The 26,226-nt window shown below is 43.9% G+C and overlaps 1 protein-coding gene across 2 annotated transcripts in view; it reads right to left on the bottom strand.

Annotated features, from left to right (window-relative positions):
• LOC139761491 (bifunctional protein GlmU-like) overlaps positions 1-26,226 on the bottom strand; it is a 47,814-nt gene that overhangs the window by 939 nt on the left and 20,649 nt on the right. For both annotated transcript variants that reach the window (XM_071685843.1, XM_071685786.1), the window contains 3 exons: positions 16,217-16,282; positions 3,185-3,313; positions 1-864 (listed from right to left, as the gene is read on the bottom strand). The exon at positions 1-864 is cut by the window's left edge and continues 939 nt beyond it. In XM_071685843.1, the coding sequence (XP_071541944.1) occupies positions 622-864; positions 3,185-3,313; positions 16,217-16,270 (426 nt within the window). In that variant the 5' untranslated portion in view covers positions 16,271-16,282 and the 3' untranslated portion in view covers positions 1-621. The remainder of the gene's footprint in view (positions 865-3,184; positions 3,314-16,216; positions 16,283-26,226) is intronic.

Here is a 26,226-nt window from a genome sequence, read left to right on the forward strand (position 1 = left end):
TAGCAGCAAGTTAATGTACTCTGATGATTGTTACAGTTATTAGCAGGTTAATGTACTCTGTGATGATTGTTAGAGTTAGTAGCAAGTTAATGTACACTGATGATTGTCAAAGTTAGTAGCAAGTTAAGGTATACTGTGGTGACAGAGTTAGTTGCAAGTTAATGTATACTGATGATTGTTAAAGTTAGTAGCAAGTTAATGTATACTGATGATTGTTAAGAGTTGGTATATATACTGATAACTTTTAGATGCGGTAGTAAGTTAAGGTATATTGCTGACTGTTAAGATTGGTAACAAGTTAATGTACACTGATGATTGTTGGAGTTAGTCGTAAGTTAGTAGCAAGTTAACGCATAATGACGAGTGTTAGAGTTAGTAACAAGTTAATGCATATTGGCGATTGTTAGAGTTAAATAGCCAACTAAGAGAACACTGAGGAGAATGTACGTCGTCTTAAAGTAACCCCGTCTGGCTCAGTGGTCGTACAGTCGTGGTCAACAGGTTAAGGCTGGTCTGTACTAACACCATACTCCGCCACTACCACCACCACTCCTCCTGCACCAGATCTGAGCCACGGTGGGTGACGCTGCTCAGGCCGGGTGGTGGCGAGTGTGTCGCCTCCTAATCCTTCGTCACCGTCAGCTCGGTGAAGCCCGTGACGGGGTCCAGGGCGCGGCCCATCCTCAGGTCTTTGGGTTCCCCGAGGACGACCTCCATGGTAGTGAAGACGTTCAGGTCGCCCACCACGTGGCCGCCCACCGTGCAGCCCTGGTGGTCACTGAGGCAGATGTGAAGGTGTGTCCCTCCCTGGCTGATGGTGCCGGACATGCCCAGCACCTCGAAGTGCTTCTCGTACCTCACCACCTGAACGGGGAGGAGAGCCAGGCAGGGCACGCGGTACAGTCGTAACTCATGTAGGACAACGGTACGACGCCAGGGTACGATGGCTTCACCTCTCATACCCTGAGGTCGTAGCGTTGTACTGGAGGGGTTAACTGGTACACTAAACTACTGACCAAACTCTGTATGTCAAGAATCTCTCTAAGTTTACGCTGCGGTAAATATTGTAGGAAAATATCATCACAATAAAAATTATGTAAAACAACACAAAAATATTGTCTTGCTTTGTTATCAAGAATCTCTCTAAGTTTACGCTGCGGTAAATATTGTAGCAAAATATCACAAAAATTATGTAAAACACAAAAATATTGTCTTGCTTTATTAAGCAGATAATTACACGATTAACAGAAACAATGTTTATCATGATGTGCCACTTGGATTGGAATTAAGTAAAAACATGAGAGTTTCTGATGTGTCTTCGATTTCTTAAATGCTCCAACGTTTGTAGTTTGTAGGTATAGAAGGACACAACCCTCGCTGCAGGAGGAAGGAACAATGAGGAATACATAACCCGGATGGAGTAGGACGAGTGAAAGGCAGAACACATCCTACGCAAACAGCAGATAACTACATAGGCAGACCCGAAGCAACGTTGCACTACATGTATACCTTCACCACGCTCTCAACGTGTACACAGCTATACATAACATAGGATCATTTTCCCCTTGAGATTTAAGGAAGCCACAGTAACAAGGCTATCAGACCAGGAATGTCAGAAACTGAGCCCCAGGAATTACCCACCCACTCCGTTCTTAGAAAGCATCACGGAAAATGTTCGAAGACAAACCCCGGATTTAGGTCACAGGTATAAAATGACCTCTAACGCCACAGTCAACACGGGTTCCAGAGTGGTAGACGCACTTCCTCTGTATAAAAACAGTGGTCACCACAAACACAGGAAAACCTACTCAATTATAGGAAAGGAAGGACAACCCCAGAGAGAGAGAGAGCGACAGAGCGACCCTCAGTATCAACATTTTATTGACGGGAAACACCAGGTGATCACTGGGTGACTTCCTTAACTGACTTACCGCCCCAAGAACCATAAACTCAGCAACGTCATCAAAATTTCCCTCACCAAGCGGGACTCCACAAGGTGACGACGTCCTGGCACCAACGCTATTGATATGCCTTACACAGCAGACATGCTCTCGCCAGCAGGAAACACGAGTACGGATAATATGTTATGCACGCCACACCACTCAAAACGGTGATCTCCAATAACACTTCCTTCCAGTTATGAGGCCACTAGACTCAGCAGCAGCCATGAGAGAGAGAGAGAGAGAGAGAGAGAGAGAGAGAGAGAGAGAGAGAGAGAGAGAGAGAGAGAGAGAGAGAGAGAGAGACCAGAAAATAAAAGCCAACAAATTCAGCCTTGTGGCAGCGGGAGATGAAGCCACCTCTTACGCTGTGACGGACCCGGATGTCGAAGTAGAAGGACTGTAGACGCTCTACCATCACGAGGATTAGAAACAGACCAACGCTAACATGCGAGATGGAATTGGTGCGGCAGTCCTGTCGAGCTTGTATAGATCCTGACTCCTCCCGGGGTTAGCACAAACCACATCCAATATAATGTGACGATTACAATTTCCAATCGCTCTCTAATGGCCATCCACCCGCCTGGCCACCAAATAACACACGCTTGATGCTGTCCAGTGTTGTGCGTGTAGACAATGCGCAGCAGACCACAGACGTTCAAGATGCTGACGGCATCACAAAACATGGGACACACGGTTCTCACGGAGCGTTAAAGCTGCAGGGACATACAACACGAACAGTTCTTTGTCTAACTTTGTCTAACTTTGCCCTTCTCCTCTCTAGCAACACACATCATGACCATACACACCCCTAGTATGACCTGCGGTATGTAAACAAGGCACCGAAACACTCGCACACTCCAACATATTTATCATTATAGACAATCCCACGACTCCTTGTATGTATGGGGTTCTTGCTGCTTCGAGGTTGCGCTACCGTCAACAGCAGGGAAATGATGGACTCCATTGTAGGCAGAAGTTCCTCGACGAGTCTGTAGTGCCTTTCGATAACTGACGATGATACAGCCTTGCCAAAGGTGACTTCATTCGCGAAGTAACCTCAAGTGGGAGGAGTCCTGTAACATCTATAATTCCCTGTAACATCCAAAATTCGATAAACCTACACTATACATCTTCATAGTCTATAACTAAATCCGTTTCTCCACTCTGGGTTCTCCTCCCAACCACATCCTACATCCCCTCTCAGCCATCCACTCGGGTGAATAAAAAATTTTGGGTTTTACCTTGTCCGTGGTGCCGTCTGGTGCGGCTGCCATACGCAGGGTAGCCGTGGTGATGGAGCCGCAACAAGTCATGACGAACGCCCCGCCTGGCGCCTCACGAGCCACGAACTCCTTCAGACACGTCTTCACCTGCAAAACGAAACCAGGTCAACGGATGCCGCGGCACAGTGATCTTGGTCCTGCCGAATCCTACCTGACCATAACAACCACACAGTGGCGTTGTCACGTACTCAGCGGTGTAGCTAGTGGGGAGGGCACACAAGCAGCCAGTTAGTTCTCAGGGGCGGAAACTGGATATATGTGTAGGAGGGGAAAGAGACCAACATTGTAAAGTTAAGCAAGTGGGTCAAGTTTCTTGGTCGGACTGGGAGAACTGGTGAAGTAGATCTGGACTCGACTCTCTAAAGTAAAAGTTAAAATCTTAAATGATGGAGTCTCCCAAGACGTGTGAGAGCGGCACTCCAGCCAAGAATAAATCAGTCCTTTGTGCAATCGAAGCTTCTGGTCCGAGGTGAATAATGTTCGGCAGGCGAAGAACACCCACCATGTTAGTGGCAGACTAGGCTGTTTGTATGCTGAAGTGTGCGAGCCAGTTTATATGTCATGGTGATAACGAGCGTGTTTGTGTCGATCAGAACAATTACGTAACCATCGAAGAAGATGGAAGAGTTGTGAGAGGTTTCAGCAAAATGAATAGGATGAACATGGGTTATAGAGGCCGCGACTGACACACAGGGAAATTCCGTCTAAATCTGACTTTATAGAGGCCGTTGTGACGAGACGAGAGACATACATCAGGCAGGAGAACAAGGAGAGGATCCAAAAGAAGCGGAGGAATGCAGTGTTGAGTCGCCAGTGTACCAGTGTGTGGAAATATCTGCTGGGAAAAGGAACTCGTTGATAAAAAGGGATGGAGACCAAAGACGCAATTAAACCCTGAAGGACACCACTTTTGATGAAGGAGAGAGAGAGAGAGAGAGAGAGAGAGAGAGAGGCTGATCCATGAACAATAACGGAGATAAACCTGCCATGGAGGAAGGTTAAATATATAAGAATAGAGTGAAGTAGAAAACCAAGGGGAGGGGGTTTTAGAAACCGGACCCCGTTGCCGCGCCCTGTCAACAGTTTTCAAGATGTTATTTAGAGCGAGATTATCGGGTTCCCTGAAGATTCTCAGAGAGGATAACCAAATCAACCAACATTAGCAAGGAATTTTCTAAACGACCTTGCGAGATCACTTTAACGTACATACCCCCCACGACATCCCTCTGAAATCCATTCAATTACGTAATCTAAATGCAACATTTATCCCGTTTTCTTATCAGGAACAGACCAGCAAAAGACGTTCAGTATTGCAGTTCAACGAAGTTGCTGGAACTTCAACAATGAAGACAGGGACAGCACCCCTCTCCCTGTTATGTATGTTCTTATACATATCTAAGCAATTTCTGGCGTGTCTCATTTCCAAAATATACTATTGACATTAAGGCATCCCTAGTATGATATTTTTGATATATCATGAAAACTAGAATATAACACAGGATAAGATTTTGTGGCTGTGGTTTCGGTGCATTACACATGACGGTTACAGACCGAGTGTGGCTTTTTTTTTTTTTTCTTTTCTTTTCCTGGCGCTACCTCGCTGGAGGGGGTTGGGGGGATGCTATTTCATGTGTGGCGGGGTGGCGAGGAGAATGGATGAAGGCAGCAAGTATGAATATATACATGTGTATATATGTATATGTCTGCGTATGTATATATATGAATACATTGATATGTATATGTATGTATATGTGCATGCATGGGCGATTATGTGTGTATGTGGGTGGTTGGGCCATTCCTCGTCTGTTTCCGTGCGCTACCTCGCTGACGCGGGAACCGGCGATTAAGTTTAATATATATATACTGATGGAGGTAATGACAGAGCACGATTATAGATGCCAAGATATGATAAAGGCTTTGCGACTTCAGTTTCACAAGGAAAGAACTGTATATGATACAGCAGAGAGGGATTGGGAGATGCTAGATTATGATTCACTAAAGAGACGTTTATATGTAACGAAAATATTTAATAGATGTGACGATATAACTACAGATTACATAGTAAAGATGGGTTAAGAGATGGTAAGATTAATACAGTAGAAAGGGATTGAGAAATGCTAGGATGTAATAGTTATGAGAGGTTGAGGGACCGAGGATATATTACAGCAGAGATGAGAAATGCTAGGATGTAATACAGTAATGAGAGGTTAAGAGACCGAGGATATATTACAGTAGAGATAAGAAATGCCAGGATGTAATCACAGTAATGAGAGGTTAAGAAACCAAGGATATATTCCAGTAAAGATGGGTTACGAGATGGTAAGATTAATACAACAGAAAAGAGATTGAGAACTGCTAGGATGTAATACAGTAATGAGAATCTATGACCCCGAGCATATTATCCAGTAGAGATGGTAAGATATGATACAGTAGGGAGGAGTTAGGATATGCTACGATTCACAAAAGAGGGGTTAAGGTATACCAAAACTATTTAAAGGATGTGACGATATAACTATAGATTATAGATGCCAGGATACAGTAACAATACTAGGATATGTGGGCTGAAAAGACCAGGAAAAAAAAAATGCTAGAATATAAGAAATCCTTTGATGTGTTTCTGAACTATTGAGAAGCAATTATATATATATATATATATATATATATATATATATATATATATATATATATATATATATATATATATATATTAAAATAAAGACTAGAAAAGATGTAAATAGTGATTAACAGTAAAACTTCAAAGTATGAATGAAGATTAAAAGATACAATTTCAGAAAGTAAATGAGTAACCATTAAAAGGAAAACGTATGGAAAGTATGTAAAAGTCTTAAAAGAAATATTTCTAAAAGCAAAACGAGATTGAAAGAAAAACTAGAAAAAGTGTAGGTGGTTATGGAAAGCAGTTTCTTATGGAAAGTATGATAAAAATAGATTATGAGTAAAGATAAAAGAAGACCTTTAAGAATATGAATATATATGAAATAGAGAAAGTACGAGTAAAGATAAAAAAAACTAGACAATTATGAGCAAAGATTACACACACAAAGTAAAAGAAGTAATATCTTAATGAAAAACTAAACATTTTTGCCAGTGATGAAAGGGAAAATTTTATAGAAAGTATGAAGGAAGACTAAAATAAATACATAAAGAAAAGATTAAAGGAACTCAATTTTAGATGAAGAATTAGTTAGGATGAAAAGAAAATCTTCAGAGAGCATGAATAAAGATTTAGACAAAATGAAAGAAGCGTGGTAAAAATACTTAAAAAAGATGAATGATAGTATGAGAAAAGCGCAAAGGAAAAACCAAGAGACTGAAAAAGCCAAAGAAAATCTGAATAAATAAAAAAGATCAGAAAGTAAGTGTATAGGTTTAAAGGAAAGCTTAACAAAAACATGACTAAAAATTAAAAGAAAGACCAGATAAGTAACATGTAATGTCAAAGAAAACCAAAAAGAATTTAGAATAAAGAGGAAAAGAGAAGCTAGAGGAAATATACGTAAAGAAAGATAAAAAAAAAAATACGTTAAAGTAAGAGAAATGTAAATGAAAATCAACTACACCGAGTCCTTAACACACTAAGGTCTTTCTTGCTGCGGAAGTCGAGTATTAAGCAAGTAAAGCCTAACTTTGTTCGGTCCACTTATATATGTCCTTGTGGACCTCCTCACCCTCGTTCCCTCACGATCACAGTCCTCAAACTGTTATTCCCAAGGTTGATTGTGTAGGCTAACACATAGTTGAAGGCGGTAGGTGCCCTTGAGAAAACTGTAAAGTCTTTATTACAAACACCATCCTGCAGTCTCTAAAGCCTATCCAACATGCAGCAGGTGTAAAGGCTACATACTCCAGCAGGTGAAAGCCAATATCATTACACTACAAGCACCATGCAGCAGGTGCAAAATCATGGAAAAAAAGAACGTAAGGCACACAAGAAGGCCAATCAACAGCCCTAAACAACGAGTTATACAGAAATGATAAGACCAAATGCTTCACACGACCTCAACCAGTAAATACAAATTCTACTCATGAATATTAAATATTCTCTGTACTTCTGTTTGCATCTTGACCACATGGCCATAAGAAAAATTACAAGTTACAAATATCATTCCCTAACCTACAACACTTAAGTAAAATCAGTATTAAAAACAATCAAATAGCACTAAAATAACGAGACTAGGATTAACTCTACTTTCAAGTAAGACCTGCATAACAGAACTCCACTTACTCTACTTTCAAATAAGGACTTCTGTATAACAGAAACAAGAACATTTCAAATAAAATACAGAGCCTCAGTTCCACTTGCAGCAAAGATACAGAAATTTAACAATAAACCCGAAAATTCCCAGACGAAACGCTCACGTTATCCTTGATAACACATTGCCAGAATAAACCACTCGCAAAATGAAATCATTCATAGTAATAAATCTCAATTTGTAACATGGGAGAAATAAAGTAACACGAAAAGAAACAGAGAAGTGCCTGATACATACGGCCATAATGCCTGCCAAACTAGACAATATCCAAACGGTATGAAAATGAAGAGAATGGGGGGAAGAAAATTAGGCGTTTGGGAACAATGGCCTGGTCATTGTCCAGGCCATTAAAGGGCCCTTAAGTCTAGGCCAGCATACCTAAGGATCGCATCCTCGTGCTTCAGGGTTGCAGCCTACGATCGTACTTAAGGGTCGTGCAATTATACCCAAAAACTCTAAAATAGAATAAAGAATAAAACATAAAATAGCAAAGGACAATATCGACAGAATACCGTAAACTACAAACCCACGTGTAGTACTCGTCAGGTAAGGTTACTAGTAACCAGGAAAGACAATATACTGCCAGGACACCACCAGTTTATCTTAAATGTCCCAATACTGCAAGACAGCCCCAGCTGTTGATCTTGACGACGCCATACTGGACAATGCGGATGTTCGATGGTTCTGGCGTGGAACATCGACACCATCACACACGGTGAGGCGAGGCTGTCTGCACACTGCAGTGTGTGGATGATGCACTTCCTGCCTTACATTAGAACAAACATGTTGAAGCGATACCTTTATAACGCACTTCGCTATTATCAATACTTTACTGAGCAACGTGTGCGATAAAGTTACGGGTTAGTTATTTGAGGGTGTTTTTGGATACAGTTACGTTTAGTTATTTGAGGCGGGTTTTTGAGTAATGTGTTATATAACTCCAGGAGATCTTTTTGTCAAAGCCTAGTTGCGTGCAACGTGTAAACTGTCGGGTAATTATTATAAGGCAGTGGCTATCATTGTGTAGAGTGTAAAGATCTCATTCAAGTATGTGGGATTAGTACAGTGCGATGGCTACACTTCCGGATCATCATAACTTGGAGATACCATAGCGCGATATGAGAACAGTTTGGAGGTGTCATTTTTAGGGTAATGTAATGCACTGTGTACAGTTCCAGGTCATCATTAGAGCACGGCCCTCACATACCCACTCCTCCTGCACGGCATTTCCATTACCAGACACCCCCACCCCTCCCAACACACACACACACACACTGGCGTCCTGTGACGTACATGGTCATTGTATGCGGACTAAAAATCTATTGTTTTCTAGGAGACAGCGCACCTGCAAACTGTTCAGATTGTGTTCTTTGGTCATGTACAAAATATCTACCAGTTTAAAGAAAATGCGTGTGGTTATATCGGCGTTATTGACTTTGTTCGAATAGATACGTATAGATAAATCCTACGAAAGAATGAACAAACAGATAAACAGACATATATAAATACATAGATATATAGACGGCCACGCCATTGCTCCATTATAGCAAGATAGCGATAGCAGTGACGTCATTGCAAATCAATTAATCACTAAATGGATGCGATCACTTGATGTAAGTACACTGATGACTGTCACCATTGTCGACGCTGGCAACAGTTCTCCTGTCCACGTAACTCTCCAAATCATCTCAAAGAACCTCCCGAGCTGGACCGCCGATAAACATGTTACCAGAAACAAACCAAGACCATAGTTACACACGTCAATCTTATCTCCAATTATATCCCACCTCACGCACTCCCACTAGGTCCCAGTCCCCCTTGCAGGTTGTTCAGTCCACCAAGCTTTCAATCCTGTCTCAACCCCTACTGTCTCACTAGGCCTTAGTCCCCTCCAGGTTGTTCTGTCCATCAAGCTTTCAACCTTGTCCCACCTTCAACTGTCTCACTAAACCTCAGTTCCCCTGCAAGTTGTTCAGTCTACCAACTTTCTCGGCGTCACACTGGAAGATAAGTTTAACCTGAAGGAACACTTCAGCACCATCACCAAATCCTCAAATGTCGTGTCTACATTCTCCACAGAATCAGGACACAATGACTCCCTGCGCGTGAACTTAAGAAAGTACAAAGCTTTCAGTCCTGCCAAATGAACTTTTACTATGCCTCTCCCGCCTGGTCCTCCTCCCTACCCACCACACAAAACAGGGGACGCTACAAGGAAGAGCATGCAAGATCATCCTCTGTCCCTCTTACACCATCCATCAAGAGGCACTAACCACCACCCTGCTCCTCCCAACCCTCTCCAGCCATCACGTGGACCTCATCCTACAGTCGGTGGAAGAAGCCACTGCTACCATTCTCGTCCCCGTCATCTCCTGTCTCCACGAGCTCCTACGCTCTCGAGCTGCAGCAGTCAGGCACCTCAACCACATCAAGGCCATCCGAGCTCCGTCAGACCGCTACAACAGCGACTATTGTCACTTAATGTTTGTGTTGAGTCGATGGACACCTTTCCCCTCGTTATTGTCGCAATGTCTTCATTGTATGTATTCTCTCTTCATAAGCCGCTGACACGACCAAGTTCTCTCAAGTGAATGTTGATAAGGTAGAGACAATATCCAGATATAGCTCCTGAATACAATAACAAGATCTGGACGATCCCTATCAGAGATCTGCCTCCTATATCTGGAACGAGATGTGCGAATGATAAACAACCTTGCAACGTACCCAGCTCTCTCTCTCTCTCTCTCTCTCTCTCTCTCTCTCTCTCTCTCTCTCTCTCTCTCTCTCTCTCTCTCTCTCTCTCATCTCCCCTGATGATGTGCTAATCACACGAAAGTGCACAAGTCGTTTTATAAATACAGGACGATAATGGAGGACCTGGGATGAACCCCAGGATCTGTTGTCCTCATCACCTTCTGTTTCCAGTTCTCTCTCTCTTTCAACACACTCCCCCCCCCCCCCCCCCCCCGATTCCCGAAATATATCCCTTCTAATAAACACTCAACAGAGATTGTCTCATGCCTTACTCTGTAGCCACCATTTCTGGTTTCTTCTGACCTTACATTTACCACAGAATCAACTGTTTACCATCATCTGAATTGCTCTCCTGAACTCATAATCTCCACAAGTCCAAACCATTTCAGCACACCCAGTTCAGCTCTCTCAACCCCATTCTTCTTACCATCACACCTACCTCTTACCATCATTTCTTATTCGAATAACGCTCCTCCCAGCACGTACTGTCACCGAATATTTCATTTCCAACACATTCATCCTCTTCCGTACACTTTCAACTATAGCTCCATGCCTCGCCTTCATACAACACCGTCGGAACTACTATACCTTCAAACATACATATTTCCGCCCTCCCAAATAACGATCTCTCCTCACGCACATTCCTCAGTCCTTCCAGGACCTTCTTCCCTTATCCACCCTATGACTAACCTCAGCTTCCATGGTTCTATTTGCTGCCATATCCACTGCCAGGTATCCAAGACACTACACTTCCTCAAAGTTATCTCCATTCAAACTCACGCCCCAGTTAACCTGTCTCTTTGTAATGCAAACCTAGTGACCGACCTTCCTTTTATTCATATTTACTCTCTCTTTCTACTTTCTCCTTGCACATCGTTTCCTAAACTTAGACACGAACGTGTGAAATCTCCAATGCAAATCTGCCACCAGCGCAGTGTCATCAGCAAAAAACAACTGACCCACCTCCCACACTCCCTCTGTCCCAACAGATTACAAATCTGCCCCTCTCTCCAAGACCATTGCATTTACCTCTTTCGCCTTGGTGGCATCAAACACCCTTGACACAGACCCGCCTTCAACTGAAACCAATCCTCCTCCTCTACTAGCACACATGCCTCCTGTCTTATCAAAAACTCCTCGCTGTTTCTAATGCTTTCTTCCCACACCACATATTCGTAACACTTTCCACAAAGCATCTCTATCAACCCTCTCATATGCTTTCTATATGTCCATATGGGCCACCTACAAATCCTTGTTTCTCTATTTCTCACATATTCCACGTATTCTCTACCATCCAATCTGATGTCCCGTACATGCCCTCACCCTCGTTATCACTACCCTCCCACACATCTTACCAGGTGCACTCAAAAAACTTATACCTTTGTAGTTCGAATATCTACCTTTATCCCCCTTGCCTTTATACAGTAGCACTATGCATGCATTCCGCCAATCCTCAGACACGTCACCATGACTGATACGTACAATGGAAATTATAACTGTTCAATAACACAATCAACCACTTTCTTTAGAAAAAAAAAAAACTACAGTATCATCTACTCCATCTGCCTTGCCACATTTCATCTTACACAATGCTTTCACCACCTCCTCTCTTTGCACCAAAGCATTTGCCATGACTTTTTTCACTTCGCATAACCATGACTAAATCAAAAGCAAGTTCATTAACAAAACTCCGGATAATATCCGCAAGGATTACGACGCCAGCAGACCCAATGGTTTACTCTATCGCCTTACATGTGCGGCAGGAAACTAATCACTTCTCATGAGAGAGAGAGAGAGAGAGAGAGAGAGAGAGAGAGAGAGAGAGAGAGAGAGAGAGAGAGAGAGAGTTAAATAGTTACAGATCACACAGACTCTGTGGTCTCTCTTTCTTTAAAATGTACAATCATTACTTTACGCTGACTTTCATTTGTCACTTCCCAGAACAGGTTTGGATATCTTCTGACTACGTGATCTTTAGCCACTTGTATGACCAGTGACAGACCTCATCCCGCAACCTACGTCTGGATCGTTGACAAACTGACCATCTTGAGTGGTACGATGTAACTGTACATAACATACGTGTGGTATAGAAAGAACAGGGTTTAGGGTTGGCCCCATGTGGTACACCCAGTATTCTCCCATCGCTACCACTGTAAAGCTTTTTCTTGGTAACCGCCGAAGTCTTCATACCCAGATGGACACGTCCGTACCGGTGTTATAAGATGCTATACTATTTGATTGTCGTTATACCTCGGATTTGTAACAAATGGGGTCCACCTGTCATATTCTGAATTAGGAGTTCCATTTAACTAGCAACAGAGAGGGGGCTCCACCTACGAGATATATGTTGACTAGACATCCTCCATTTCTACTCTTCTTGAAACATCCAACAGAAGAGGTTCCTCCCAAAGAGCCAAGCTAGACTAAGCTTGACGGCAAAGCTTGTGTGTACAGTCGTCATCGCCATCCTTGAACGCTGGAATAACATTAGCCAGATGTTGGTGCGCTGTGATTTCTCTCCCGATGATGATTTACTGAAGTTTTCAAAGCAGGAAGGAGAGACGGTCCGTCTCACAACATCTCATTAAAACCCGGGGCGAGAGGTCACCTAGCTCTGCAGAGCCTTGTTAAACTTTGAATTTAATGATGTTCAACCTCGTTTCTCTAATCTCTTTCAAAATATCAATCCAATTTCCTCATTCCATCTTTCTCTTATTCTCAACGAGTTATCAACTCCTCTGAGAGCGCTTCGTTACTCTCAACTATACGTATACACACGAATCGTTCCAGTGATGGCGTGGATGAAGGACTGTGGGTATGCGCAGGCAAGCACTGATCTGCAGCCCTGACACATCCCAGATGGCCTCTGTTGTATACATTCTTACACGGAAGACTGCATACATTATTCAGGCCTTCAATCTGCAGTCGACAATGAGGTTTTAACTTGCATCCATTGATAGTTTCATTGTCTCCTTTACACGTATTTTGTTTATACATATACATTGATCATCTATCTATTCATCTGATTATCTCTTGATTTATTTATGTTACCTTTTGGAGAGAGAGAGAGAGAGAGAGAGAGAGAGAGAGAGAGAGAGAGAGAGAGAGATGGGGGTGGGGATTACGGTTCCCTTTGAATGTTTCAGTTGCTTTTAATACCTTTACATAAGTAACAAGTTCCTACATTTTCCACGCCAGATTTCCACCCATGTTGCGGTGCGTCTTGAACCTTTTGATCACCGACGGTCAGTTGTCTCCCCGTAGGAGCTCTGGAAGCCTTGTGATCCATGAAAGTGTCATACAACACTGATGACGGGATCTTTCAATACCCCCAGGGTCCAGACGGTTATTCATGAACTTTAACATAACACGGTGAACACCTTCCTCTTATCTGGATCATTTATCCACTTTCTATCTCTTATTAATCTCCGGGGTATTTGATGAAAAAAAAATGTTGTCTTTTTTGACAGTTCAAGACTAACATTGCATTTACATCCGCATGACACCTGCCATTACACGCTTACTGCTCCCCAGCTTCTCGTCTCCCATTCCATGTTCACCAGCGCCTAGTGTTCAATGTTCCCAAGTCTCAAGAACGTCCACAATAGTCCCAAGTGTAGATTTGTTCTCTCAAGAACGTCCATAATAGTCCCCAGTGTAGATTGTTCTCTCAAGAACGTCCATAATAGTCCCAAGTGTAGATTATATTCTCTCAAGAACGTCCACATATCCCTAGTGTAGATTATTCTCTCAAGAACGTCCACAACGTCCTGGTAATTGGGGAATAGCATTCTCTGACAGCCAAGACAACGGTCGGAGATCACGTACTGAGCACAGAGGCGACGTAATTACGGGAACCCGTGATGCAGTGGTCAGCGTTAATGACCATGCATCACGCACGGACCTGGCTTCAGGGCCATCCTTTGCGAGGCTGCGCTACAATAAATATTAGGGAAATGTTGATCTTTCTTTTTATCAACGGTTTCCTCTCTTACACAGATAACCAAATGCATTCATACGCTGACGACTCAACACTGCATTCCTGCACATCATTTAATTTTGCTCCCTCTTCTCTCACTCGATCTGCATCACGTCTTGACTCAGTCTCTTCAATAAACTCAGACTTGGACATCTCGGTTAGGTAGACGAAATCTGGTTAGTTTAATGCCTCCAAGAACCAGTTACTACCCATCTCGTTATCGAAAACATCTCAACTCTCGTCTCTCCTTCAACGGTTCTGTTATTTCACCTCTTGACTCGATGACCATACTTGGCATTACTGTAACATCCATCCTTTTTTGGAAACCTCACTTTAACGGAATAGCTAAGTCTGCCTCCAAGAAACTGGGTGTCCCGTTTAAAGGTTGAAATTTCATATTCTGAGCAGTTATTCCGCTTATACAAGGGATTGGTTCTTCCTTGTATGAAGTGCTGCTCTTACATGTGGGGTGGTTCTAGCCCAGTATCGTTACTTGATAGAGTCGAGTCGCAAGCGGTTCGCCTGGTAAACTCTCCCAGGCTAACTTCAAAACTTGACCCCCCTTACCCTACGCTGAAATGTTGGTTCACTTTCCCTCATCTATAGGTATTACTTTGGTTTTTGCTCCCGAGAGCTGGCTGCGTGTGTACCCCCCACCACTAGCTAGACCACGCAATGCTCGGCAAGCTGCTGCGTCACAGGGTTACAGTGTGGCCGTTGGCAACTCAAGGGTGAACCGTTTTGTTAACTGTTTCTTTCCCCACATGTCGAAGCTTTGGAACTCTCTACCTCACGTTTTTCCTAATAACACATTTTAAAAGACAGGTCTTTCACTTTCTCCAAACTTCGGAAATACTTTCTTTTGTCTCTTCTTTTTCCCTTTCATAATCCTTCTCCACATTTCAGTTAAGGCCCGGCCTTGATGTGGGCTTTGGTCTGTGAGTGGAGACTTAAACATTAAAAAAAAAAAAACGAAGAAAAGACGGCCTTCTCCTCACTCGCTGATAACCCGCCAGTGGTACAGCTATCATACCCCGTCACGTCTTCTTCCACTTAATGATTCTCTGTTCATCCACGTCAGATCTCGACTTCATATCTGAGGTTTCCAGTTCAATATATGTGATCACCTGTACCATATCGTAACTTAGACAGCTTGAGCATGCGGGTACGATCATTGGGGTCTGTGGTTGGCTCGGCTTCTGACTTGACTCTTAAAGTTCAGGTTGTGTCTGTGACGTCCATATTAAGTTCAGGGTGTGTCTGTAACGTCCATATTAAGTTCAGGTTGTGTTTGTGACGTCCATATTAAGTTCAGGGTGTTTGTGACGTCCATATTAAGTTCAGGGTGTTTGTGACGTCCATATTAAGTTCAGGATGTTCGTGACGTCCATATCAAGTTCAGGGTGTGTTTGTGACGTCCATATTAAGTTCAAGGTGTGTTTGTGACGTCCATATTAAGTTCAGGGTGTGTTTGTGACGTCCATATTAAGTTCAGGGTATGCCTGTGACGTCCATATTAAGTTCAGGGTGTGTTTGTGACGTCCACACTAGGTTCAGGGTATGCTTGTGACGTCCATATTAAGTTCAGGGTATGTCTGTGACGTCCATATGAAGTTCAGGGTATGTCTGTGACGTCCATATGAAGTTCAGGGTATGTCTGTGACGTCCATATGAAGTTCAGGGTATGTCTGTGACGTCCATATGAAGTTCCGGGTGTGTTTGTGAACTCTTGCACGGCACTTACCCGAGAGAGAGAGAGAGAGAGAGAGAGAGAGAGAGAGAGAGAGAGAGAGAGAGAGAGAGAGAGAGAGAGAGAATAGAGAGAGAGTAGAGGGGTGCACTTTTACTCCACTGAACCAAATGTTCATCGCCACATCCACCCGCACGCCGCCCCATATACTACCAACAGCAAGAGGCAAAATGAGAGCATTCAGATGTCCAGCGCAGCACAGGACGCTGGTGTGTGTGTGTGTGCCTACCTACCTCCTGGCCAGGTGTGAGGCGGAGGACGTGCACCCTCATCGTGCTGCTGGTCATCGTTCCTCAGTCCTGGGGAGGAGAAAGAGAGGAGGAAGATGATGTTAGGTCAACCGCCACTGCTGACGCGAGTCTCAAACTGCTCAGCAAACTAGACATAAAATTTACACATCACGTGTACCAAGCAACCTTCCCGTCACACACACACACACACACACACACACACACACACACACACACACACGTGCGCAGCCAATGCAGACAACATACACAGATTTGTGATGATGTATTACAGCAAAGAATATTCAAGAGACGGGGCCCCACGAGTGTAAAACTCCCTCTCCATACGGTATAGATAAGTAGATAAAAATAGGTTAGTTAAACACACTTTAAACTACAATTGCCTATGCAAACAATAGAGAGAACGACGAGTAAATGGTATTTAGGAGAGATAGTTAAAAGGGTTATCTATGAATTAGTAAGAAGGAGCGTGATTGTGAGTAACAAAGAGAATAAAGTACTTGTTAATAAGGTAGCATTGACAACTGCTGCGCACCAGAGTCTTCGCTGGACAGACGTTATTTTCGTGTCAATAAGCCAACTAAACTGTTATTCTAAGGAAACAGGGGAACAAATATGTGATCTTTAGCACCTGCCCTGAGGCAAGTTAAGAGAGGTTCTTACGAGAAGGCAGGGAAATCAGTCCCAGCCCAGCCAGGCCAAGGTAACCCTGCTATCAAACACAGACAAAAAGCCATGTAAGCTGAGGTTTTCCAATTTGATTTCCACATCAAAAATGGATTCAAACATGGGCTAGCAAGAGATCCACGAGAAGACAAGAGATGGTGAAAATAAAGTTTGAATCATCAGAGAACATGAAGTGTGGGAATATTGTTTGACTCTAGTAAGAAACAGGATCAGAAATGAACACGAAATTAGGAATATCAAATACAGCCAATGTTTATCAAGACCGATTCATATTAGCTGGAGGACTCGAAAGTTATGTAACCAGAGAAAATAAAGTGACTTTAATGAACTGCAAGAAAGGTCAGAAGAGTGTTTTCTCCGTCCAACAAGCAGTTCAACAAGAGGATATGCCCATAACACACGCAGAACACACACAGAATCTACTGACAGTAGTAGGCTGGTAGGGAGAGCAGGGTGCTGGTCAGCAGGCGCAGAGTTGTGGGTCAGAGACTTGAGGACGGTCAAACACAGGTATACAGAGACGCAAGTGAAGCTGCAGGAAGAATAATGTGTATCGTTAGAGGCGGTACAATCACAGATATCTATGACTCCCATTGATGAAAGGTTTAAAAATATCTAGTACACAGAGGATCAGTACTTGCTGACTAGATCATACAGGATTAGTGCTTGCTGAGTAGAACATACAGGAACACTGCTTGCTGACTGACAAAGAGATTTTAGAGAAAGTCAGAGACACGGAGGTTAGCGAATCAACACTGAGGGATCTACTTGAAGAGAGTGAGGTACCAAAATGAGAAAGGTGTGTAAAGCAGGAGGCTGACAGAGGTAAAACACACATTATTTTTGGATTGGCAGATCATACACAAGAGACACTTGGAAAAGAAAGAAAGAAAGCTCACTGAAGAGGATTATCAGTGGTACAGAAATACCAGAGGCAAACGGTTTCTCTGATAAAAGAGAGACGAATTGGTGCTTATCATCAAGACATCAGGGAACGATCACAACATTCGATTTGGAGCCATCTAGTCAGGTGGTGGTGAGGCAGGCTAAGAAACTTGCTGGTGGAAGTGTTTCAGATACCTGAGAGTGGACGTGGCAGCGAATGGCACCATGGAAGTGGAAGCGAGTCACAGGGTGAGTGAGGGGGCGAAGGTTCTGGGAGCAATGAAAAATGTTTATTATCGGGGAGGGCGAATACGGAATGTTTGAAGGTATGGTGGTCCAAGCAATACTGTATAGATGCGAGGCATGGGGTATGGATGATGATGTGCGGAGGAAAGTGGATGTGTAGGAAATTAATGTTTGAGGACAATATGTGGTGCGAGGAGGTTTGATCGAGAAAGTGACATAAGGTTAAGGGAGAGGTGTGGTAATATGAAGAGTGTGGTTGAGAGAGCAGAAAAGGGCTTGCTGAAATGGTTTGGATATATGGAAAGAATGAGCGAGGAAAGGTGGACCAAGAGCATATGCTTGTCCGAAGTGGAGGGAACAAGGAGAAGCGGGGAACCAAACTGGAGATGGAAAGATGGAGTGAAATAGACTGAGTGCATGGGGCCTGTACAGGCATGAAGGTGAAAGGTGTGCATGGAATAGGGTGAATTAGATCGATATGGTATACAGGGGTCGACGTTCTGTTAATGGACTGAACCAGGGCACGTGAAGCGGCAAAGGTAAACCATGGAAAGGTTTGCGGGGGCCTGGATGTGGATAGGGAACTGTGGTTTCGGTACATTACACATGACAGCTAGAGAACTGATGTGAGCGAATGTGGCTTTTCTTCGTCTGTTTCTGGCGCTATCTCCTTAATGCAGGAAATGGCGATCAATTATATATATATATATATATATATATATATATATATATATATATATATATATATATATATATAGATGTTTTTTTTTTTTTTTTTTTAATTTTCTAAAAGAAGGAACAGAGACTTGGGCCAGGTGAGGGTAATCCCTCAGGGGCCCAGTCCTCTGTTCTTAACGTTACCTCGCTAATGCGGGAAATGGCGAATAGTTTGAAAGAAATATATATATATATATATATATATATATATATATATATATATATATATATATATATATATTTGTATATGAGTGGATGGGCCATTCTTTATCTTTCCTGGCACTACCTCGCTGATGCGGGAAATGGCGATCAAGTATGATAAATGAATATATATATATATATATATATATATATATATATATATATATATATATATTTATTCATTTATATATATATATAAATGAATAAAGTGGAATACAGGAAATCGAGTTGTGTAATAGTGTGTGTGTATATCCGGTGCTGTACTGCTCATGGTCATATTGATGACCTAGTTGCTAGAGGTCGCTGATCCACGAGACCTACATACATCCCCTGCCTGTTGGTGACGTCCCCAGCAACTGTCTCTCATGAACACTTGGCAACATATTTACTTCTCTCTATCTTTTTCCTTTCTGTTTCTCTTTCGACACATGGACTACCAGCATGGCTGCAAAGATCACGTCTAAGAAAGTTACTAAATTGTTCAGTGGTCTATGACAGCCAAGAGTTGCCTTGGACGCTCAGAGGAGCTAAAGGTACCACACAAAAGGTTGCTATGTGGATGGAAACCCCATGTCGCTTGAGGGCGACCTATATGCATGGGTTAGTGACTGGGTCACCGACAGGGCGGACTAGTGCAACAAGGGGCGTCCTTATCCCTATTATTACGATAAACATGAATGATCTACAACTGGGTCTTGCAACTAACGTCTCCTAATCTTAGGAGGAAGAACAGGGCTGTGATTTAATTCCAAGACGATCTTAACCAACGACCATAGTGGTCAGGCAAATGGTGGATGAAAATCAACGTATCACAAATAAAAAAAAAAAAATGTAGAGTTCTGCACTTTGAAGAAAACGATACTAAATCCGACCAGGAAATATTTGGAAACCCGTTGACTTAAGTCATTACAAGTAACACAAGTGTACTACACGCTGTATATAGCAACAAGTACAAAAGCACACTGCATGCAAGATTTTATAGCTAGGAAATAGAACACAAAACAACCGGAAACAATTAGGCACTTCTTGATGTTTAATGACCGCACCTTGAACAGCCAGTCCATGTCTGATCCTTAAGCTTACAAGAATGAGGGGGAAAACACTGGAACAAGTACAAAGATGGCCAACCAAACTGATTCCAGCCCTGCGCAACAGGACGAATGAAGAGACGCTGACATTAGATTTCTCTTGCCTTACGAAACATACATTTATTTCCTCGTGACCTGATCTATTCAAAATGGATTAAAACTTAAAGATAAATGATGTTTATGGTTATAATAACCTATACCAAAACGTGCCCTCCACATGATCAACACAGAAGGAAACACTGACAACATATGACAAAGAAAACTCAATTCTAAGATAATATGAACCTCTTGAACCTTTGACCTGACCACTGTGAGTGAGGTTATAATGGACCAAGGCAGTCATCACATCTAAGGGCTTGGCCGTCGTGCTAAAGATAACGTAACCAGATGTTGGCTATCCCATGGTAGAGGGCGTCTCCATAGCTTGCTGTGCTGCCGGTGTTGACTACCCCAGCCTGCTATGAGGTAACCCAAGTGACACACAGGTAGGTAGGGCGGGGGAGCGCGTGGCTCTCCACACTGTCAGATTTCACTGGCTTCTGCTAGGATAGACTGATGATACCATCACCACATACAACTGGGTCTGGGACGGACCAATGAGGTCACGTGAGACACCTCATCTGTTTCCATCTAGGGGGGGAATGTTCCCCCAGCCAGGCCCGTCTGCCATGGATCATAACTCTTCTATAACTCCACTTATGCCATACACTGATCATAAAGGTGTTCCTCCCAGTGTAAGCGTGTCCTGCCAGCCCATAGCGAGACAGACAGATGTGTCGTGGTGAGGCGAGGAGGCCCTTAGTAGAAAGGAGCTCGCGTCTCGGTACGACCTCCCGGATCTAACAACAGAGCGACTGGTCTTGGTCGACTTGGTGTTCACTAAATTCTGCTGACGAGATTATTGTCAGCCGACAGCAAGGCTACCTCTCGCTCTCAAGATATAAACAATGAGACTGCTTTTGTCCGCAAGGAAATCTGGGGGAAATGGTTTGCAAACAACGGGTCACAAAGCGAGGCCAACGCTTTATCTATTCGCAGAACTCGTCGCCGGAAGTGTGACGTAGGCCACGACCACTCGTTACGTCAGCTTCCACCCAGAACTTCTCGACTGACTCACGGTTCGCTCGCGTCTACTGGTCGCGCAAGCCATGGCTGGCTGGCTGGCTGGCTGTGGAGGTCTCCACGGGAGATGTCTCAGTCTCTGGACTCGGGCGTCTTGCCGGTACATACGTCAGTTCCTGACACACTTTTCCTCATACAACTATTCCATCTAGACTGTGCCTTGTCACCCCCCCCCCCCCCCCTTCAATCAAACCACGTTTACAGAAGCTGTTTGAAATGGTTAAGAAAGAGAATCATATGTTAACATTATCAGTGATGGAGGATCAGAAGCTGAGGCTTCTTGTAAATGATGGAAGATGTCTTGAGATGAGAGAGGAACTTAGCAAGATCAGAAATACAGTCACTGGATATGAAAAAAAAAAACTCAGGTGAATGGAGGCACTTCATGAGGTACATAATCAGAGGAAGAAAATGTCAACTCACTAAAAGTTAAATAAGATTTGTGTTTTTAAAATGTCTGTGAGGCTGATCAGCTGCTAGAGGAAAGAAATGATGCGTACGTTGAGGAAGATAAAAGGTACAGTGAAGGAAGAGGATCAAGGGTACGTCTAGCCTTATATAAAGAGGATCAAGGGTACGTCTAGTCTTATATAAAGAGGATCAAAGGTACGTCTAGCCTCATATAAAGAGGAAAGAAGTGTTCAATTAAGAGTGTCAAAAAGCACAAGACCATCAGAGATGTGGACTGCCGAAGATATAGCATTCACGGTCTTCTGGAAAATATTAGAACAGCCTTCATGTTGTTCACATCCTACTAAATGAGAGAATATGCTTCTCAAGTTTGGTCACCGCACCTAATGAAGCGCAAAGAGCCAAAAGAGAAGGTCCGGAGAAGGGCAACGAAGATAGTACCAGAATCAAGAGAGATGAATTATGGAAAATGACTGAGTGGTCTTACGTTTACCCACTCTGGAGGAGAGAAGAGTGAGAGGTGACCTGATCACGACCTTTGGAGTTTTAAAACACACTGATGACGTAGACGGTGATTACGTTTTTTAGAGATATGTCGAGACAGAACAACCAAAGGAAACGACAAGAAACTTGTAAAAAAGAATGTCTAAATATTTTTATATTATCATAATGATGGATGAATGGCATGGAAGGAAGGAAGACATGATACCTTCAGAAAGCGGACAGAAAGCTAAGAATAATTTGGCTGTATAGAAAGTTCACAATCTCTAAATTTCTGCAGCATCTAAATGTCGAAAATCGTGAACAATTCATCGAGAGATGCAGGAACGGAACCGTGGAGACACAACACGAACATCAGAAAGGGACGTGGAAAGGGACGTGTAAGAGAGGAGACAAAGCATTACTTCTGCAGTATATGAGTAGTGGAGGAATGGAATAACCCGAGACAGGTAATGTGGGTAGAATACAGAAGTTCAGACAAATTGTACGATGCAGAAAATTCAATAGTTGAGGTCCCTACGTGTGTAGACCTCCCTCGGGAAAGTCCGTGTCGGCTGCGCAATAAACCCAGCGCTACAGTGGCTGTCAAGTTCCCTCTCTCAAACCAGGAGGCTGTTTTTTTCTTCCTGTCTCACAAGTACGTGTGTTGATGCCCTTCAGTCCACAAACACACTCTTCGTCCTACACATAACACTCATCACGGACACATACGACTTCCATTCTTTAAATTCTCTATCTGTTGGCACTACGCTTGATCTACCTCATAGCAAAATCTCATTAACAGGTACAGGAAGTTCAAGAGGTGTGGCCACACGGGTGCAGAACGCCCTCCTCATATTACACAAACCGATTACACACACAAGTTGATGATGGGAACTGTGAACAGCTCTTCAAAAAAAAAAAAAAAGATAAAAATAGGGGGGAGCCAGAGACCATAACACAAAACTGAACGAGACGCTTGTTAGAAGAGACGTACGGAAGTAATTTCGTCGTGAGAGAGTTGTGGATGAATGGAAGAATGCTGACAAGAATGAAGTTTATATAAAAGTTCTATGACATAGAACGGTCGGCAATTTAGCTGGCAGCGTCTGAAGTGACCAATTATTCACTCCCAGAACCATCCGAGCTCGAATCCTGAGCGAGACAAATGGCCCTTACGCATCCCTCTGCTCATTCCCCCGCTCGGAGCGGTCGACAGGATGAGATGTACCCAATATAGACAGCTGTGGTGACCTAAGTGCACACACTACTCTCCCCGTAACACACAAGTAGTAGTCACATCGGACACCTGGAAACACACAAGGTGTTCCAGATGGCAGTGTGGGTCACGGGGTCGTCCTCAGTCCTAGTTGCTGATTGGAAGCGAGCCGTGCGAGCGTCAGTCCTTGGCTGGGTAGCTGGATGGTACACGGTAAGGAAATGACACACTTACCACTCATGCTCCGCCACCCCACCATACAGCCAGTATCTCCCTGAACCCCTTGGTGACAGCTTGCTCGTATGTGTGTGTGCGTGTCCTCAGTGAAGTAACGCTTACGTTTGTGTGTACCTCTGGCCGACGAGTGGGGCACTGTGTTGGGGCAGGTGCTCAAGGATGTGATGTTTCGTACCACATCCTGAAACCTATGTGATCCCTGACGGTGTAAGACGGGAACGAGTGATCCTTCCGCACGACGGCATTATGTGTTGGCTGTGGTCAAAGGCCGCGCACTATCATGCCCCCAAGTGCCCAAGAGGTCGATAAATGACTATACAGTGTCCAGAAAATCTGATGTAGAAATATTCTTGGATAGCCATCCCTAGGTATTTAAGTCCGGGTCGGCGAGGAAGGTCCAGGTGGCTCGAGGTAATGTCATGAGTGTCTCTTTGCTTCCAGACTTTGGGAGATGTTGGGGGGGGGGGGGGGATATCGTGGAAGGTGACACGTCTAGAAGTCTGTAAAACGGCTTCTTGGGAGGAAGGTGATCAAGAGAAAGCTGAAGGCTATCAAGCCAGAAACCTATTTATAAATCAGTTGTACACAATACATCCATATCATCTTTATTCTCAACAATCCTTGTGTGAACATATATTCTTGGGTTTAATGGCTATCAAGTACTGGTTGGTCAGTTCGCTAGAATCCGTCACACACAAGTTACACCAACAGATCTGCCAGAAGTACGCTGGTCTTCTGTTCTCGTGTTGTTGGACCTCTGGAAGACCAATGGTCCCTGTAAGTGTTGACTGTAAAGTCGCCTTGCATTCAATCACACACCATCAAAGTGGTAGAGACACTGAACAACTGCCAAAGTGGCGAGACTGACACGTGAACACGACACGCCAAAGTGGTAGAGACTGACACGCTGACAACCTGACCGCCAAAGTGGCAGAGACACTGACACCGCCAAAGTGGCAGAGACACTGACACCGCCAAAGTGGGCAGAGACACTGACACCGCCAAAGTGGCAGAGACACTGACACCGCCAAAGTGGCAGAGACACTGACACCGCCAAAGTGGCAGAGACACTGACACCGCCAAAGTGGCAGAGACACTGACACCGCCAAAGTGGCAGAGACACTGACACCGCCAAAGTGGCAGAGACACCGACACCGCCAAAGTGGCAGAGACACTGACACCGCCAAAGTGGCAGAGACACTGACACCGCCAAAGTGGCAGAGACACGACCGCAAAGCAGAGACACTGACACCGCCAAAGTGGTAGAGACACTGACACCGCCAAAGTGGCAGAGACACTGACACCACCAAAGTGGTAGAGACACTGACACCACCAAAGTGGTAGAGACACTGACACCACCAAAGTGGTAGAGACACTGACAGCACCAAAGTGGTAGAGACACTGACACCGCCAAAGTGGTAGAGACACTGACACCAGCCAAAGTGGCAGAGACACTGACACCGCCAAAGTGGCAGAGAAACTGACACTGCCAAAGTGGTAGAGACACTGACACTGCCAACTTCTTCTGCTTCGGCAGTAGACACGGAAGCTGAAGGCATATTGAGCAGACCAAGTACCACCGTCCATGAACTCACTCCTCCCTCCTAGGGTTATCAGGACTGCCATGTGTAGACGCGAGATGTTGGGTTGTTGCTTCATTAGGCGCTGGTGATCCTCACCCCCGGCGGGTCTCGTGGATGGTGGCTGCTCCCTCCCCACCCTGGCGGCTCTCACTGCCCCGTGTTTACCATCCACCTCTTGCGAATTGGTCTCATAAATTTCAAACAAGGAGGGGAGTCATACGGCCGAGAGGCATGGCGTCTCTTACTACAAGATGTTCGTTGTCATGCAGACTCAGCCAACAGGGATAATTTGCATGTTGCTTTCTGGCCGTTAGTTGGTTAAATATTCTCGTGCATCTCTGCTTCTCACTCTTATCGCTCAAACGCTCATTAAAATTCACAAGTCTGCCGTCTCAAGGTCACTCGAGCCATAATCTAACTTTCATCAGATCAGCGTCTTGTTTACCCTCAGTGAAGATCTAGCGTCGACTGCCTCATAAAAACTGGAAACATGATCAGAGAATATTTAATATACAGTCACTGAGAAACAGAGTAACGTGGCTCTTTCGACTGACTTTGCTCTCAACATTAGCACGTAAGACTCTAACAATCACTCTTGAGGTAGCAAGTCGTTATCTACGTCAGGTCGCAAGTCTGGAGTTCTTGTATGACGTCACGTAAACACTCAGTGTTCTAAATCTAACAGGAGAAAACTAATGACCATATATGAAACCCCTGCTGGATGGGCTCTCTCTTGGACCCTCTCTGGTGGACACTATGCGTGAAGGGGTCGACTGCCTGGGGACGGGGGCTGATAACAGGATAACTTTAATCATGCGTGCTAACAGGGTAGGCGTTAGCACACACTCCTGAGGCACTCCATTCTCTTCTGAAGACATACATCGATATTACGTACTTGACTGTGGGAAAGACTCGACAAAAGTTTTGTCAGGATTTCTTTGCTCTTTAATGGCAATAGTCAAGTAATCTCTTAAACCCTTAGTATGGAGATTTACTGGAATTCCAGGTAGCTACATCATGCTACAGGCTTTTGGTAATGTCTGCAAATACTCCAATGCTTCTTGCTCTAAGGATCGAAAACATCATGGTTTCTATCCAATGATCGAGTATGTTTGTGTA

Source organism: Panulirus ornatus, chromosome 1 (assembly GCF_036320965.1).
Source record: "Panulirus ornatus isolate Po-2019 chromosome 1, ASM3632096v1, whole genome shotgun sequence".
Classification (NCBI taxonomy): domain Eukaryota; kingdom Metazoa; phylum Arthropoda; class Malacostraca; order Decapoda; family Palinuridae; genus Panulirus; species Panulirus ornatus.